The 19,105-nt window shown below is 46.2% G+C and overlaps 1 protein-coding gene across 9 annotated transcripts in view; it reads left to right on the top strand.

Moving 5' to 3' along the window:
* LOC139275031 (cilia- and flagella-associated protein 300-like) overlaps positions 1-19,105 on the top strand; it is a 106,458-nt gene that overhangs the window by 52,484 nt on the left and 34,869 nt on the right. The window contains exon 6 of one of the 9 annotated variants that reach the window (XM_070891911.1): positions 15,521-15,778. The exons of the other annotated variants lie outside the window; for them this stretch is intronic. Coding sequence (XP_070748012.1) covers positions 15,521-15,635 — 115 coding nt within the window. The 3' untranslated portion in view covers positions 15,636-15,778. Of the gene's footprint in view, positions 1-15,520; positions 15,779-19,105 lie in introns of those variants that run through there. 9 annotated transcript variants of the gene reach the window in all.

Genomic DNA, 19,105 nt, shown 5'->3' with positions numbered 1-19,105 from the left:
TTAAAATAGCCCTGCAGAATGTAACAACAGAATGCCTCTGCCATGACAACATCACCAGGTAACATATTAGTGACAATATGTGCCAGAAACCTGGTTTAATTAGTTTATTAATATTGGCACTATTCTAATTTTGTATTGCCAAATATGTTTTTGAGCATAACCTATTGACATTCGCACAAAGACAAACATTACTGATAAAACGTAAGTAGCCCTTCTAGTGACGATAAAGAAATCTTGCAGCTTTAGTGTATGCTATTTTCTTTGCCACTAGGTGACAGCTGTCCAGAATAGTGGGCAATAGTAAAGGAAGTTTTACGTGCGTCTACTTTGTCATATGCTGACATCTGGTAACCAATATGGAAAATGTTCCATTTACAAGAAATAATATCTCTCAGCTTGATCTACGAGCACCCAAACCAAATGTTTCCAATCTACTTTCGCCTTTTAAACTGTAATCCCACTTCTAGCATTTCTCCCTCCATTTATTTTGTGAACACTGAACAATAACAGTTAAGTACTTCAGCAAAATCTCTATCTTTGACATCATTTCTACATTGTAAATTTTATTGGGCGGACCCCTCTTTGCACCCATTGTTTATTCCTGATGTACTTGAAAGTTTTACTGTTCTGCTTTATGTTTTCCTATTCATTCCTCTTTGCAGCCTTTATCAGTTTCTTGGCATTCCTCAGCCAATCTTTATAGAGCTCTCTATCCTGTTCGTAGAATGGTTATAGCATGGAAGAAGGCCATTCGGCCCATCAAGCCCATGCCGGCTCTATGGAAGTTCACCTCAGCTAGCCCCACTCTCCCGCCCTTTCCCCGTAGCCCTGCAATTTTTTTTCTTTCAGGTACTTATTCAACTCCCTTTTGAAAGCAGTGATTGAGTCTGTCTCCACCACCCTTTCAGGTAGTGCATTCCAGATCCTAACCACTTGCTATGTAAAAAAATGTTTTTCTTATGTCGCCTTTGGTTCTTTTGCCAATCACCTTAAATCTGTGTCCTCTGGTTCTCGACCCTTCTGTCAATGGGAACATTTTCTATCTACTATGTCTAGACCCCTTATGATTTTGAACACCTCTATCAAATCTCCTCTCAATCTTCTCTGCTTGAAGGAGAACAACCCCAGCCTCTTCAGTCTATCCATGTAACTGAAGTCCTTCATCCCTGGAATCATTCTTGTAAATCTTTGCTGCAGGCCTTCACATCCTTCCGAAAGTGCGGTGCCCAGAATTGGACACAATGCTCCAGTTGAGGCTGAACCAGTGTTTTATACAGGTTCAACATAATTTTCACGCTTTTGTACTCTATACCTCTATTCATGAACCCAGGATCCCGTCAGTTCTTTTTACCGCTTTCTCAACTTGCCCTGCCACCTTCGACGATTTGTGCACATATGGACATGTGCACTAGGTCGCTCTGTTCATGTATCCCTTTAGGATTTTACCCTTTAGCTTATATTTTCTCTCCTCATTCTTTCTATCAAAATGTATCACTTCACACTTTTCTGCTTTAAACTTCATCTGCCACGTGTCTGCCCATTCCACTAGCCTGTCTTTGTCCTTTTGAAGTCTATCACTGTCCTCCTCACTGTTCACTATACTTCTAAGTTTTGTGTCATCTGCAAATTTTGAATTATAAGAACATCAGAATTAGGAACAGGAGTAGGCCATTCGGCCCCTTGGCTGATCTTCCACCTCAACTCCACTTTCCTGCACTATCCCCATATCTCTTGATTCCCTTAATATTCCAAAATCTATCGCTCTCTGTCTTAAATATACTCAACGACTGAGCATCCACATCCATAGGGGTAGAGAATTCCACCATCCACTGTGAAGAAATCTCTCCTCATCTCAGTCCTAAATGGCCGACCCCTTATTCTGAGACTTACTCCTGGTTCTAGACTGCCCAGCCAGGGGAAACATTCTCACTGCATCTACCGTCAAGCCCTGTAAGAATTTTGTATGTTTCAATTAAATCATCTCTCATTCTTCTGAACTCTAGAGAATATAGGCCTAGTCTACTCAATCTCTCCTCATAGGACAATGCCCCCCACTGCCCCCCCCCCCCCCACCATCTCAGGAATCAGTCTGGTGAATCTTCGTTGCACTCCCTCTATGGCAAGTATATCCTTCCTTCGGTAAGAAGACTAAAACTGTACACAATACTCCAGGTGCGGTCTCACCAGGGCCCTATATAATTGCAGTAAGATGTTTTTACTCTTTTACTCAAATCCTCTTGTAATAAAGGCCAGCATACCATTTGCTTTCTTAATTGCCTGCTGTCCCTGCATGTTAACGTTCAGTGATTTGTATACAAGGACACCCAGGTACCTCTGAACACCAATATTTCCCAATCTCTCACCATTTAATAAATACTGTTTTTCTATTTTTCCTACCAACTTGGATAACTTCACATTTCTCCACATTATATTCCATTTGCCATGCTCGTGCCCACTCACTTAGCCTGTCTTTATCCCCTTCAGGTCTCTTTGCATCCTCCTCACAACTTGCATCCCCACCTAGCTTTGTATCATCAGCAAACTTGGATATGTTACATTTGGCCCCCTCATCCATATCATCGATAAGATTGTGAATAGCTGAGCCCAAGCACTGATCCTTGCGGTACCCCACGAGTTACAGTCTGCCAACCTGAAAATGACCCGTTTATTCCTACTCTCTGTTTTCTGTCCGTTAATCAATCCTCAGTCCTTGCTAGTATATTACCCTCAATCCCATGAACCCTAATTTTGTTTAATAACTTCTTGTGTGGCACCTTACTGAATGCCTTCTGAAAATTCAAATACACCATATCCACTGGTTTCCCCCTTATATATTCTGCTAGTTACAACCTCAAAACACTCAAAACAGATTTGTCAAACACGATTTCCCTTTCATAAATCTGTGTTGACTCTGCCCAATCCTATTATTATTTTCTAAGTGCCCTGTTACCAAGTCCTTAAAGATAGATTCTAGCCTTTTCACTGCAGATGTCAGGCTAACTGGTCTGTCTCTCTCTCTCTCTCTTTTCTTAAATAGCGGGGTAACATTTGCTACCTTCCAATTCGCGGAATCCTTTCTAGAATCTAGGGAATTTTGGAAGATGACAACCAATGCATCCACTATTTCTATAGCCACCTATTTCAAGACCCTAGGATGTAGGCCATCAGGTCCAGGAGATTTATTGGCTTTCAGTCCCATTAATTTCTCCAGTACTATTTTTTTTACTAATACTAATTTCTTTCAATTCCTCATTCTCGCTAGACCCTTGGTTCTCCACTATTTCTGGGAGGTTTTTTGCATCTTCTTCCGTGAAGACAGGCACAAAGGGCTGGAATTTTGGTCTTCTGCTGCCCCTGTTAGTGCCCTGGAGGGATGGCAATGACGGCGGTAAGTACTTCCACGTGGGTGGCCAACTTCCAGTGCCCTGCCGGGACACGAGGGGGCACGGAGCTTTACCGCCCAAAGATGGCAAGCTGGTGTGTAGTGCCCCTCGTTGTGACACTGGCTCAATATTTGGATTGTGCCCGACTCATAGAGCCCTATCGTGCCCAGGTGGGAATGTCTGTGGAAGCTGGCATTCCAAGCTGTGGCGGCTGCAGTGAGGTAAGTAATGTCGGCCTGAGGTAAGTGTGATTTTGTTTTTTTTGTGGTGGCGTGAGTTATTTGTTGGGAATATTTCTGGAAGTTTTTTTTCAGATTTTTCTTTTTCCCCCCCAAGGCCTCTCTTAAGTCGCTCAGAGGCCGGCTGTTAAGCTCAGGATTTTCACTTGCTCAGCCGGCCTAGTGCCTTAACAGATGTGTGTTACTTCTGTTAAGGCACTCCACTCCCTTAGCACTCCACTTCAAACTCACGGCCCAGCTGATTAATTTTGCAGCGGCAGACACAACCTATTTGCCAGCACAAAATTTACCCCTCTGCCTGGATTAACGCCGTAATAGAAGCGAGACCGAATTTCCACCCCAAAGTATTTGTTTAATTTCTCTGCCATTTCCTCATTCCCCATTATACTTTCTCCTGTCACAGTATGTAAGTGACCCACATTTACAGTCGCTAATCTTTTAATTTTTACATACCTATAGAAGCTTTTACGGTTTTTATGTCTCTCGCTAGTTTATTCTCATATTCTATTTTCCCTTTCTTTGTCCTCTTTCTTGGTCCTCCTTTGCTGAATTTTAAAATTCCTTCCAATCCTCAGGCTTACTGCTCTTTTTGGCAACAATATAAGCCTCTTTTGAACTTCTCTTGTTACCCATGGTTGGACCACTTTTCCTGTATTTGTGCCTTAAAGGAATGTATATTTGTTGGAAATTATGTATTCTTTAAATGCTAGCCATTGTTTGTCTACTGTCATACAATTTAATGTAGTTTCCCAATCTACCTAAGCCAACTCGTCCCTCATACTTAACCTAGTTTGCTTTGTTCAGATTTAAGCCCCTAGTTTCGGATTTAACTAAATCATTTTCAAACTTACAATAAAATTCTTTCATATTGTGTTCATTCTTCCCTAAGTGACCCTTTACTACAAGTTTATTAATTAACCCTTTCTCATTGCACAATACGAGATCTAAAATAGCCTGCTCCCTACTCGGATCCTCAACATACTGATCTAGAAACCGATCTTGTATGCATTCCATGAATTCGTCCTTCACATTTTTACTACAAATTTTGGTTTGCCCCGTCTATGTAGATTAAAGTCCCCCATGATTACCATATTACCCTTGTTACATGCACCTCTAATTTCCTGATATATACTCTGCCCTAGATTACAACTACTGTTTGGGGGCCTATAACAACTCCCACCAATGTTTTCTGCCCCTAGCTGCTTTTTAGCTCCACCCAAATTGATTCTACTTCTTGATTTTTGGAGCTAAGATTCTTTCTCTCAACTGTCTTTATCCCATCCTTTAATATCGGGGATACCCCACCTCCTTTTCCAATTTGCCTATCTCTTCTAAAAGTTAAGTGATCGGTCTTGAATAAAGAGCCAGACTAGATACTGCAAGCTCAAAGTAAGTGTGACCATAGTACTTTATTACAGATCTCAGAGTGCCTCTCCAGCCTGTGAGGTCTCCTTATATACAAGTGCTCCCAAGGGATTGTGGGATCCCTTGGGACTCCAGGGGATAAGCTCTCTGGTGGTTAGACATGGTAATTACAGGTTTACATACATAACAACACTCCTCACCCAAAGTCAATAGTGTAACTATTTACAATGTGAGTCGATCTGGGGCCTTCCTTTCCCTGGTTGATCGTCTCGGTACAAATGCTGGTGTTGGTGAGTCACTTGTTGGGCCTTCGCTGGGCTGCTGCGCAGCTGGCCTTGCTGGACTGCTGGAGGTGATGGGCTCTGGATAGTCCGTAAATCTGAGTTTGGTTTGGTCCAAGTATTTTCTGCAGGTGAGTCCATTTGTGAGTTTGATCACAAACACCCTACTCCCCTCTTTGGCCAAAACAGTGCCAGCAATCCACTTGGGACCTTGTCCATAGTTCAACACAAATACACGATCATTTACTTCAATTTCACGTGACACATTTGTGCGATCATGATGTGTATTCTGTTGAAGCCACCTGCTCTCTACCTGTTTATGTAGGTTAGGGTGGACTTACGAGAGCCTTGTCTTAAGTGCCCTTTTCATCAGCAGTTCAGCAGGAGGGACCCCGATGAGCGAGTGGGGTCTTGTGTGGTAACTAAGCAGGACTCGGGATAAGCGAGTCTGCAGTGAGCCTTCAGTTACCCTTTTCAAGCTCTGCTTGATTGTTTGAACTGCTCGTTCCGCCTGACCGTTGGACGTTGGCTTAAACGGGGCAGACGTGACATGTTTGACCCCATTGCGGGTCATGAATTCCTTGAATTCGGCACTGGTAAAGCACGGCCCATTGTCACTTATAAGGACATCAGGCAGGCTGTGCGTGGCAAACATGATCCGTAGGCTTTCAATGGTGGCAGCAGACGTGCTTGCCGACATTATCACATGTTCAATCCACTTCGAGTAGGCATCTACAACCACTAAAAACATTTTTCCCCATACCCATTCATCTCCTTCACGCAGTAAAGTGTGCAGGGGTTCTAACAAAGTGCTAAGACCCAGTAAGAAGTTACCAAAGTAGTTCAGGAGTCCTAGAAATGACCGCAGCTCCGTCACGTTTTATGGTCTTGGTGCGTTTTTAATTGCCTCCGTCTTCGAATCGGTGGGTCTGATGCCGTCCGCTGCGATTCTTCTCCCCAGGAAACGTAGAAACGTAGAAACATAAAAAATAGGTGCAGGAGTAGGCCATTCGGCCCTTCGAGCCTGCGCCACTATTCAATAAGATCGTGGCTGATCATTCACCTCAGTACCCCTTTCCTGCTTTCTCTCCATATCCCTTTAGTCGTAAGTACCATATCTAACTCCCTCTTGAATATACCCAATGAACTGGCATCAACAACTCTTTGCGGTAGAGAATTTCACAGGTTAACAACTCTCTGAATGAAGAAGTTTCTCCTCATTTCAGTCCTAATCGGCTTACCCTTATCCTTAGACTGTTCCCCTGGTTCTGCACTTCCCCAACATCGGGAACATTCTTCCTGCATCTAACCTGTCCAGTCCCGTCAGAATGCTATATGTTTCTATGAGATCCCCTCTCATCCTTCTAAACTTCAGTGAATACAGGCCCAGCTGATCCAGTCTCTCTTCATATGTCAGTCCTGCCATCCTGGGAATCAGTCTGGTGAACCTTCGCTGCACTCCCTCAATAGCAAGAACATACTTCCTCAGATTAGGAGACCAAAACTGAACATCATGTTCCAGGTGAGGCCTCACCAAGGCCCTGTACAACTGCAGTAAGACCTCCCTGCTCCTATACTCAAATCCCCTAGCTATGAAGACCAGCATGCAATTTGCCGCCTTCATCGCCTGCTGTACCTGCATGCCAACTTTCAGTGATGTACCATGACACCCAGGTCTCGTTGCACCTCCCTTTTTCCTAATCTGCCATTCAGATAATCTGCCTTCGTGTTTTTTCCACCAAAGTGCATAACCTCACATTTATCCACATTATATTGCATCTGCCATGCATTGCCCACTCACCTAACCTGTCCAAGTCACCCTGCAGCCTCTTGGCATCCTCCTCACAGCTCACACCGCCAGTCAGCTTAGTGTCATCTGCAAACTTGGAGATATTACACTCAATTTCTTCATCTAAATCATTGATGTATTGTAAATAGCTGGGGTCCCAGCACTGAGCCCTGCAACACTCCACTAGTCACTGCCTGCCATTCTGAAAAGGACTCTTTAATCCCGACTCTCTGCTTCCTGTCTGCCAACCAGTTCTCTATCCACGTCAATACATTACCCCCAATACCATGTGCCTTAATTTTGCACACTAATCTCTTGTGTGGGACCTTGTCAAAAGCCTTTTGAAAGTCCAAATACACCACATCCGCTGGTTCTCCCTTGTCCACTCTACTAGTTACATCCTCAAAAAACTCTAGAAGACTTGTCAAGCATGATTTCCCTTTCATAAATCCATGCTGACTTGGACCAATCCTGTCACTGCTTTCCAAATGCGCTGCTATTTCATCTTTAATAATTGATTCTAACATTTTCCCCACCACCGATGTCAGGCTAACCGGTCTATAATTGCCTGTTTTCTCTCTCCCTCCTTTTTTAAAAAGTGGTGTTACATTAGCTACCCTCCAGTCCATAGGAACTGATCCAGAGTCGCTAAAACTCCACTTCAGGCACCAGGAAAACGCACATCGAGCGTTTTAGCCTGAGCCCCACACGAGTAAGCTGATTAAGAACCTCCTCCATTTTCTACAGGTGCTCAACGGTGTCCCGACCTGTAACCAAGATGTCGTCCTGGAAGACCACGGTGCGCAGGACCTACTTCAGCAAGCTTTCCAAGTTCCCCTGGAATATCGCCGCGGCCGATCGAATTCCAAACGGGCATCTGTTGTAAGCGAAAAGACCTTTGCGCTTGTTGATGCAGGTGAGACCTTTCGAAGATTCCTCCAGATCCTGCATCATGTAGGCTGAGGTCAAGTCCAGCTTTGTAAACGTTTTCCCTCCCGCCAGCATCGCAAATAGGTCGTCTGCCTTTGGTAGCGGGTATTGATCCTGCAGTGAGAAACGATTGATAGTTACTTTGTAATCACCACAGATTCTGATGGTGCCGCCTCCCGTGAGGACTGGAACAATCGGACTGGCCACTCATTGAATTCGATCGGCGAAATGATGCCCTCTTGTTGCCGCCTGTCCAGCTCGATCTCCACCCTCTCATCATGAAAGGTACCACTCTCGCCTTGTGAAGAATGGGTCGCGCCCCCCCGGAATCAAATGGATCTGCACTTTTGCTGCTTGGAACTTCCCGATGCCTGGTTTGAACAGTGCGGGGAACTTGCTTAGGACCTGGGCACGAGGTGTTGGCGACAGACAAAAGTGCTTGGACATCGTCCCAGTTCCAGCGTATCTTTCCCAGCCAACTCCTGCCGAGCAGCGTGGGACCATCGCCCGGTACCGCCCAGAGTGGTAAATCGTGCACTGCTGCATCGTAGGAGACCTTTATGGTAGCACTGCCAATTACGGCAATCAGTTCCTTTGTGTACGTTCTAAGTTTGGTATGAATGGGAGTCAGGACTGGCCTTGAGGCCTTGTTGCACCACAGTTCGAAAGTCTTTTTACTCATTATGGACTGGCTTGTGCTCGTGTCCAGCTCCATGGACACCCGGAGTCCATTTAATTCAACCTTCAGCATTATCGGGGGACACTTTATCGTAAATGTGTGCACCCCATATACCTCTGCCTCCTCGGTCTGAGGTTCTGGTTCGTCATGATCCACCTCTGCAACATGGTGGTTTGCAGGGTTTGCAGCTTGCCTGCACATACGTTGGAGGTGTCCCATTGTTCCACAGTCCTTGCAAACGTATTCTTTGAAGCGGCATGAATGGAACGGATGATCACCCCCGCAGCGCCAACAAGGTGTTAATTGCCTTGTATTCACCACCCTTGATGGCGGACTCTGAGTCATCTGCGGATGTGCAGCTACAGGCGTGTAAGTCCTGCCGTGTGCATTTCGATTTGAAAACAATGTTACTTTGTTCACAGTACTTGCAGCAGCATTAGTGTGCTGGGAAATTTGTTTAGTATTGTCACTGCTGGAGATAAATGCCTGGGCTATCGCTATGGCTTTACTCAAGGTTGGGATCTCTACAGTCAAAAGTTTGCGAAGTATTACTTCATGGCCAATGCCAAGTACAAAGAAGTCCCTGAGCATATGCTCCAACTGTCCTTCAAATTCACAATGTGCCTGCATGGCGCCTTAGCTCGGCGACGTAGCTCGCCACTTCCTGGCCTTCAGACCTCTTGTACATGCAGAACCGATACTCGTCATCAGAACAGTTTCCTTCGGGTTTAGGTGCTCCTAGACCAGTGTGCACAACTCATTGTACAACTTGTCTGTGTTTTGCTGGAGTGAGCAGGTTTTTCATGAGGCCACATGTTGGTGCCCCGCAAACGGTGAGGAGGATCGCCCTTTGTTTGGCGGTGTTCCTTTCTCCTTCCAGCTCGTTGGCCACGAAGTATTGGTCAAGTCGCTCCACGCAGATTTCCCAATCATCTCCCTCTGAAAATGTCTCCAGGATGCCCACAGTTCTCTGCATTGTTGCGTTGGGGTTCGTCATCTGTATCTCGTCGCCAGTTGTTAGGTCTTGAATAAAAAGCCAGATAGATACTGCAAGCTCAAAGTAAGTGTGACCATCGTCCTTCATTACAGATCTCAGATTGCCTCTCCAGCCTGTAAGGCCTCGTTATGTACAGGTGCTCCCAAGGGATTGTGGGATCCCTTGGGACTCCAGGGGATAAGCCCTCTGGTGGTTAGACATGGTAATTACTGGTTTACATACATAACATTTAGTGTCCTGGAATATTTGGAAATTGTGCCCTGTACACCCACATCCAAGTTATTAATATATATCAAGAAAAGCAGTGGTCCTAGTACTGACCCCTGGGGAACAGCACTGGATACCTTCCACCAGTCTGAAAAACAACTGTTCACCACTACTCTCTGTTTCCTGTCACTTAGCCAATTTCACATCCATGCTGCCACTTCCATTTTATTCCATGGGCTTCAACTTTGCTGGCAAGCCAATTATGTGGCACTTTGTTGAACGCCTTTTGGAAATCCATTACACCATGTCAGCCCCATTGCATTCATCAACCCTCTGTTATCTCATCAAAAAACTCTATCCAGTTAGTTAAACACGATATGTCTTTAACAAATCCATGCTGGCTTTTCTTAATTAATCCACACTTGTCCAAGTGACTGTTAATTTTGTCCCTGATTATTGTTTCTAAAATCTTCCCCACTGCCGATGTTAAACTGACTGGGCTGTAGTTGCTGGGTATATCTTTACACCCTTTTTTGAATAAGGGTGTAACATTTGCAATTCTCCAGTCCTTTGGCACCACCGCCGTTTCTAAGGAGAATTGGAAGATTATGGCCAGTACCTCCGCGATTTCTTCCTTCACTTCCTTCAGCATCCAAGGATGCATCCCATCCGGTCCTGGTGACTTGTTTACTTTAAGTACAGCCAGCCTTTCTAGTACCTCTACTGGGAGCATGATGCTCAGGTTCCTGTTATCGGGGCCCTGGGCTCCAACATACAAAAAAACAATAAGAACACCTTTTATATAGCACCTTTTAATGTAAAAAAATATCTCACTGTCTACCTGGACCTCAGAGTGGAAGTCTTTGTTGTTCATGAATGTTTAGGGATTAAATGTCCACATAGTTTCCAATAATAATGCCCTATACTTTGGGAAATCCTGCAGCGTGGAAGAATTGCACTGCTCTCTTATTCTGTTGTTTTCCCTGGGAAACAAAGCATAACCTAACTTGCTGGGCCAGCAATAGAAAGTGAAATGGGATGAGGTGCAGGATGGGCAGCCAATCTGATAATGCCAGTTTCCAGTCAGGTAGGTTAGGTTAGATATTCCCTATAGCAATCCTGAGATGCAGCAATTAAAGCTATTGACCTTGACTCCAACTGGAAGTGCACTCCTTGTGGTTGAAGTTGGCTGCAGCTTAGCTTCATCATAGGCAGTCCCTCGAAGGGAGGATGACTTGCTTCCACGCCAAAAAGGGATGAGTTCACAGGTGTTTCAATGAAAGACGTAATATTCCAGATCCCGAACCACATCGTGAAGGGTGGAAGATGCCTGTGCTTGAATTTTTTAATGTGTGGTGGCGAGCTAGGTCTTGGTCCAGTGGCAAAGATTACCCAAGACTAACTGGAGACCAGCTCTGCTGCAGAGACCTAGCGCGCACACATATAAAAATAAAACGGGGCAGGTGGTTCAACCGTGGCTAACAAGGGAAATTAAGGCAGAGGCATATAAATTGGCCAGTAAAAGCAGCAAACCTGATGACTGGGAGAAACTTAGAATTCAGCAGAGGAGGACAAAGGGTTTAATTAGGAGGGGGAAAATAAAGTATGAGATGAAGCTTGCCGGGAACATAAAAACTGACTGTAACAGCTTCTATAGATACGTGAAGAGAAAAAGATTAGTGAAGACAAATGTAGGTCCCTTGCAGTCAGATTCAGGTGAATTTATAATGGGGAACAAAGAAATGGCAGACCATTTGAACAAATATTTTGGTTCTGTCTTCGCGAAGGAAGACACAAATAACCTTCCGGAAGTACTTGGGGACCGAAGAACTGAAGGATATCTTTATTAGGCAGGAAATTGTGTTAGGGAAATTGATGGGATTGAAGGCCGATAAATCCCCCGAGCCTGATAGTCTGCATCCCAGAGTACTTAAGGAAGTGACCCGAGAAATAGTGGACGCATTGGTGATCATTTTCCAACAGTCTCTTACTCTGGATCAGTTCCTATGGACTGGAGGGTAGCTAATGTAACACCACTTTTTAAAAAGGGAGGGAGAGAGAAAACGGGTAATTATAGACCGGTTAGCCTGACATCAGTAGTGGGGAAAATGTTGGAATCAATTACTAAAGATGAAATAACATCGCATTTGGAAAACAGTGACAGGATTGGTCCAAGTCAACATGGATTTATGAAAGGGAAATTATGCTTGACAAATCTTCTGGAATTTTTTGAGGATGTGACTAGCAGAGTGGACAAGGGAGAACCAGTGGATGTGGTGTATTTGGACTTTCAAAAGGCTTTTGACAAGGTGCCACACAAGAGATTGGTGTGCAAAATTAAAGCACATGGTATTGGGGATAATGTACTGACATGGATAGAGAACTGGTTGGCAGACAGGAAGCAGAGAGTCGGGATAAACGGGTCCTTTTCAGAATGGCAGGCAGTGACTAGTGGAGTGCTGCAGGGCTCAGTGCTGGGACCCCAGCTATTTACAATATACATTAATGATTTGGATGAGTGAATTGAGTGTAATATCTCCAAGTTTACAGATGACGCTAAAATGAGTGGCAGTGTGAGCTGTGAGGAGGATGCTAAGAGGCTGCAGGGTGCCTTGGACAGGTTAGGTGAGTGGGCAAATGCATGGCAGTTGCAGTATAATATGGATAAATGTGAGGTTATCCACTTTGGGGGCAAAAGCACGAAGGCAGAATATTATCTGAATGGCGGCAGATTAGAAAAAGGGGAGGTGCAACGAGACCTGGGTGTCATGGTACATCAGTCATTGAGAGTTGGCATACAGGTACAGCAGGCGGTGAAGAAGGCAAATGGTATGTTGGCCTTCATAGCTAGGGGTTTTGAGTATAGGAGCAGGGAGGTCTTACTGCAGTTATACAGGGCCTTGGTGAGGCCTCACCTGGAATATTGTGTTCAGTTTTGGTCTCCTAATCTGAGGAAGGACATTCTTGCTATTGAGGAGTGCAGCGAAGGTTCACCAGACTGATTCCCGGGATGGCTGGATTGACATATGAGGAGAGACTGGATCGACTGGGCCTTTATTCACTGGAGTTTAGAAGGATGAGAGGGGATCTCATAGAATCATGTAGAATTCTGACGGGTTCAGACAGGTTAGATGCAGGAAGAATGTTCCCGATGTTGGGGAAGTCCAGAACCAGGGGACATAGTCTAAGGATAAGGGGTAAGCCATTTAGGACTGAGATGAGGAGAAACTTCTTCACTCATAGAGTTGTTAACCTATGGAATTCCCTACGGCAGAGAGTTGTTGATGCCAGTTCGTTGGATATATTCAAGAGGTAATTTAGATGTGGCCCTTACGGCTAAAGGGATCAAGGGGTATGGAGAGAAAGCAGGAAAGGGGTACTGAGGTGAATGATCAGCCATAATCTTCTTGAATGGTGGTGCAGGCTCGAAGGGCCGAATGGCCTACTCCTGCACCTATTTTCTATGTCTATGTTTCTATGTCGCAGTGTGGGCTGGCCCATGCTGCCCCTGGGCCCTCACCTCTTCTGGAGCCCAGATTCACGCCTCTCCTGGGCCCCGGTCACTTCCTTCGATGGACGTTTGCCGCTCCTTCGTCCCTCCTGCTGTGCCTGCCCGCAGTGCAATCAGCGACCTGGCTTCGTAGCCGTTGCCCTCCTGCAGCAGCACGCGCTGCTCCCTGCAGTGGTATGCCGCTGCATGCTGCTCCCTCCAATGGCCTCGGCCTGCTGATGGCGCAGCGTAGCTTACAACAGATTGCATAAATCTTATCACTGCCACCCTGGTGAACCATAAAGGGGAATTTTAGCATGGAGGAATGTGTGGGCTTGGGTGCAGGTGGGGTGTTAAAACCAGAGAAAATGGCAGCAGACTGAGAAGCCAGCTCCAACCCACCAACTTCCACATTTCACTCAAGTATGTTGGGCTGTGTGCACACATCTCACTCGGGAGAGGCGGGTTGTCAATTAACATACGTTAATCGCTCAATTAGAGGATATCTACATACACTTCTGAGTTTAACATCGGGTCCAAGAGTTTCCCAGGGTTCCTGAACCTCACCAGTGAAAAGAAGGTGAGAACACAGCGGCAATTGGGGGGGGGGGGGGGGTTCCAATCAATCTCAGAAATAGGGCAATAAAAACTCAGTACTCAATAACAACAACAACTTGTATTATATAGCACCTTTAACTTAGTAAAACGTCCCAACCAATGTTGCTGGGCAAATGCGCAGTAATCTACAAGGTCCCGCACAAGCTGCTCACAAGCTTTAACATTGGAAATACTGCGCATGCGCAGAAATTTAAAGGGACCACGCATTGAAAGAAACAGGCTGTGTCGAACAAAACGCAGCTTACAGGGAACATTGGTCCCAAGGTGCTTCACAGGAGTGTTATAAAACAAAATTTGACAGTGCTCCACATAATGAGATATTAGGGCAGATGAGTATAAGCTTAGTCAAAGATATAGGTTTTAAGGAGCGTGTTAAAGAACAAAAGCGAGATGAAGAGGTTTAGGATTGGAATTTCAGAGCTTAGGGCCTTGACAGCTGAAGGCACAGCCACCAATGGTGGACTGATTAAAATCAAGAGGCTAGAATTAGAGGAGCGTAGATATCTCGGGGGTTGTGGGGCTGGAGGATACTACAGAGACAAAGCAAATTAGCGAGGGTAGCCTTGAGGAGAGTGATAAGGGAAATGCACCCCCAGCTAATCACATTGCTGCCAGGATACCAGAGATGACCAAGGTTTACTTAGGTTGCACCAGTGGACCCATGTCACCCACGTCATAAGCACTTGTTCCGTCCCCCACCCCCAATACCACCAATACAAAGCAGTCCTGCAAATAACCAACCACCCCTTTCACATCCCCCCATTGGTCCCCGTTAATTCATGTCTGCCCATTCATCAACGAACAAGTTAAAATGCGACTTGCCATCCAGCACCCAAGAATGGACAAGATGGGAAAGTGGTGCTAAATAATATTTATGTAACCTAACAATACAACAGAAACTTAACAACACAACATTTTCTCATACCCCCATGTGCATACCCTTATGCAACTCTTCCTTTTCCTACTATTCCTATGTGGTGCAACACCTGTTGCTTGAGCAGAGGTAGAGGCAGGCTGCTGAGATCCCTGCTCTGCCTGCTGAGATGTTCTTGGCCACCTGTGCAGGGGTAGACTCGGCCATTGGGAAATGAGGAAGCTACTGATTGAGGGGTAGGGTGGCATTTGGTGATGTGGAAGCATTTCCATTCCCACTTCCATGTCCCCTTTTGACATCATCCTTCTCATGGTCCAGCTGCATTTGACTGCTACCACTGTGGTGGTGAGCACTTTGGTGCAGATTCGGGGAGCATTGTAAGACCAAGACTAAGGTATCTGTCATCCTATTTAAAATAGTAGACATGTTGGCATCCAGAGTCTGCACAGCCATGGTCAAGACATGCATGGACTTAGTTGATTACTGCCTTTAATGGTCCATGGAGTTGGCCACACTATCCATGCAAAAAGACATCATTGCAATCCCATGTGATGCTTGAGGCAGACTCCTCCATTCTCTCTGCAATCCTGGTCAGTGATCTTGGAAGTTCTGTCTGTCAGTGCATCGTACATTGTCAGCTGCTGCTCAATAATTCTTTTCATCGACAGCCGCCGGGTACAGCATCTGTGTCCACCTGAACAGAGCTTGAAGAAGGTTGCGTCCTCCGACACAGACTCTCCACTGCTGACCCTGTCACCAACATCTGCTCTTGCTCACTTGTGAAGTGTGAGTCACCAACTCAAAATCCAACTATTGGGCGATGTGGTCCCATCGAAGTGCGATTATCTGAGCTGGTCCATGGTATGCATGAATCCTGTGACGGCATACCCTTAGAAGGACTCAGTTCCTCTGAGGAATTGTCGCCGGTGACTTTCATCAACATCTGATACATGCATGAAGGTCCTATCAGAGATAAAAGACATGAATTAGTCCTGGCAAGGTAAGAATATATTACGTCATCATTGTGAAGATAATCGTATTTTACTCACTGTTGAAATCGAGTCTGTTGTGTATCTGTAAAGCATGCACTCTCATGTTCCGCCATCAGGGAGCGCATCCCCTGAAGTCCCAAAGGATTCCAGCATCCCTTGGGAGCACTGTATATAAGCCGGCCCCTAAGGCCTGTTACTCTGGAATGTCTTAATAAAGACTGAGGTCACTGTTACTTTAACCTCCCTGTGTGCAGTCTCATCTGTGTTAGGAACACAATAACTGGCGACGAGTACACAAATCCAATGCAAAGATGCAGCAAACTGTGGGCATCCTGGAGAAGTTCTCGGAGGGTGAGGACTGGGAAGCCTATGTCGAACGTTAGACCAGTACTTTGTAGCCAACGAGCTGGACGGAGAATGAAGCGCTGCAAAAAGGTCCTCCTCACAGTCTGTGGGGCACCGACCTATAGCCTCATGAAGAATCTTCTGGCTCCGGTGAAACCTACAGATAAGTCACATGAGGAGCTGTGTACACTGGTTCGGGAGCATCTTAACCCGAGGGAGAGCGTGCTGATGGCGAGGTATCGGTTCTATATGTACCGGCGATCTGAAAGTCAGGAAGTGGTGAGCTACGTCGCCGAGCTAAGGTGACTTGCAGGACAATGTGAGTTGATGGCTACCTGGATCAAATGCTCAGAGACTTTTTTGTACTGGGCATTGGCCACGAAACGATCCTACGAAAACTTTTGACTGTAGAGACACTGACCCTCAGTAAGGCCATTGCGATATTCAGGCGTTAATGTCCACCAGTGATAACACCAAACAAATCTCTCAGCACACAAGTGCTAGCAATGTTCATAAATTAACTGGAACTGCGAGCAAAAATGTACAGGGCAGAAACCACGAGTCTGCAACTGCCAGCAGGCCTCAGGTGACCCAGATGACTGAGTCCGCAACAAAGGATGAATGCAAGGCAATTCACACCTTGTTGGCGTTGTGGAGGCTTCCATTCAGCCTATTCATGCTGCTTCAAAGGGTTTGCAAGAGCTGTGGAACAATGGGGCACCTCCAAGCTCTGCAAAACCTGCTAACCACTATGTGGCAGAGGAAGATCGGTCGATGGTGGACCAAAGCAATTTCGAGCCTCAGAGAGAGGAGGCAGATGCTGAAGTACACGGGGTGCGCACATTTTCGACGAAATGTTCACCTATAATGCTAAACGTAAAATTGAATGGCTTACCAATAACCATGGAACTGTGGACATTGGCGCTAGCCAATCCATCATGAGTAAAAAGATGTTTGAGAGACTGTGATGCAACAAGGCACTCAGACCAGCCCTGAGCCCCATCCACACGAAACTGAGAACGTACACCAAAGAGCTTTATCACTGTCCTGGGCAGCACCATGGTCAAGGTCACCTACGAGGGCACGGTGCACGAACTGCCACTCTGCATTGTCCCGGGTGATGGCCCCACACTGCTTGGAAGGAGCTGGCTGGGCAAAATCCGCTGGAACTGGGATGACATCAGAGCGCTATCACATGTCCAGGTTCTTAACAAATTTCCTTCCCTTTTTGAGTCAGGCATTGGAAACTTTTCCGGGGCGAAGGTGCGGATCCACTTGGTCCCAGAGGCACAACCCATTCACCACAAGGCGCGAGCAGTACTTCACGTGATGAGGGAGAGTGGAAATCGAGCTGGACAGTCTGCAATACGAGGGCATCATCTCCCCAGTGGAATTCAGCGAGTGGGCCAGCCCGACTGTTCCAGTACTAAAAAGTGACGGCACGGTCAGGATTTGCGGCAATTATAAAGTAGCTATTAATTGTTTCTCGCTACAGGACCAATACCCACTACCGAAGGCAGACGACCTATTTGCGATGCTGGCAGGAGGCAAGACATTCACCAAGCTCGACCTGACTTCGGCCTACATGACGCAAGAGCTGGAGGAGTCTTCGAAGGGCCTCACCTGCATCAACAGGCACAAGGGACTGTTCATCTACAACAGATGCCTGTTTGCAATTCGGTCGGCTGCAGCGATCTTCCAGAGAAACATAGAAAGCCTACTCTAGTCAGTATCACGCATGGTGGTTTTTCAGGACGACATATTGGTCACGGGTCGGGACACCGTCGAGCACCTACAAAACCTGGAGGAGGTCCTCCAGTGACTGGATCACGCAGGGCTGCGGCTGAAGAGGTCGAAATGCGTCTTCATGGCAACAGAAGTGGAGTTTTTGGGGTGAAAGATCGCGGCGGACGGCATTCGACCCACAGACGTCAAGACAGAGGCTATCAGGAACGCGCCCAGGCCACAGAATGTCACGGAGCTGCGGTCGTTCCTGGGACTCCTCAACTATTTTGCTAAATTCCTACCGGGGTTAAGCACCCTCTTAGAGCCCCTACATGTGTTATTGCGTAAAGGTGAGAACTGGGTATGGGGAAAAAAACAAGTAATTGCTTTTGAGAAAGCAGAAACATTTTATGCTCCAACAAGCTGCTTGTATTGTATAACCCATGTAAAAGACTCGTGCTAGCATGTGATGCGTCGTCGTACGGAGTCGGGTGTGTGTTACAACAAGCTAACGTTGCGGGGACGTTGCAACCTGTCGCCTATGCTTCCAGGAGCTTGTCTAAGGCCGAGAGGGCCGACAGCATGATTGAGAAAGAGGCATTAGCGTGTGTGTTCGGGGTAAAGAAAATGCTTCAATACCTGTTTGGCCTCAAATTTGAGGTGAAACCAATCACAAGCCCCTCATATCCCTATTCGCTGAAATCAAGGGGATAAATACTAATGCCTCAGCCCACATACAAAGGTGGGCACTCGCGCTATCAGTGTATAACTATACCATCCGCCACCGGCCAGGCACCGAGAACTGTGCGGATGCTTTCAGTTGGCTACCATTGCCCACCACGGGGGTGGAAATGGCGCAGCCTGCAAACTTGTTGATGGTGGCGCAGCCCGCAGACTTGTTGATGGTCATGGAAGCATTTGAAAATGATAAATCACCTGTCACGGCCCACCAGATTAGGACTTGGACCAGCCAAGATCCTCTGCTGTCCCTAGTAAAAAAACTGTGTACTGCATGGGAGCTGGGCCAGCATCCCCGTTGAAATGCAAGAGCTAATCAAGCCGTTCCAGCAGCGAAAGAACGAGCTGTCCATTCAGACAGACTGCCTGTTGTGGGGTAACCGCGCAGTGCTAACCAAAAAGGGGAGGGAGACGTTCATCTCAGATTTCCACAGCACACACCTGGGTATAGTA

Source organism: Pristiophorus japonicus, chromosome 10 (genome assembly GCF_044704955.1).
Source record: "Pristiophorus japonicus isolate sPriJap1 chromosome 10, sPriJap1.hap1, whole genome shotgun sequence".
Taxonomy (NCBI): Eukaryota; Metazoa; Chordata; class Chondrichthyes; family Pristiophoridae; genus Pristiophorus; species Pristiophorus japonicus.
This window is presented reverse-complemented; position numbering and strand designations above follow the sequence as displayed.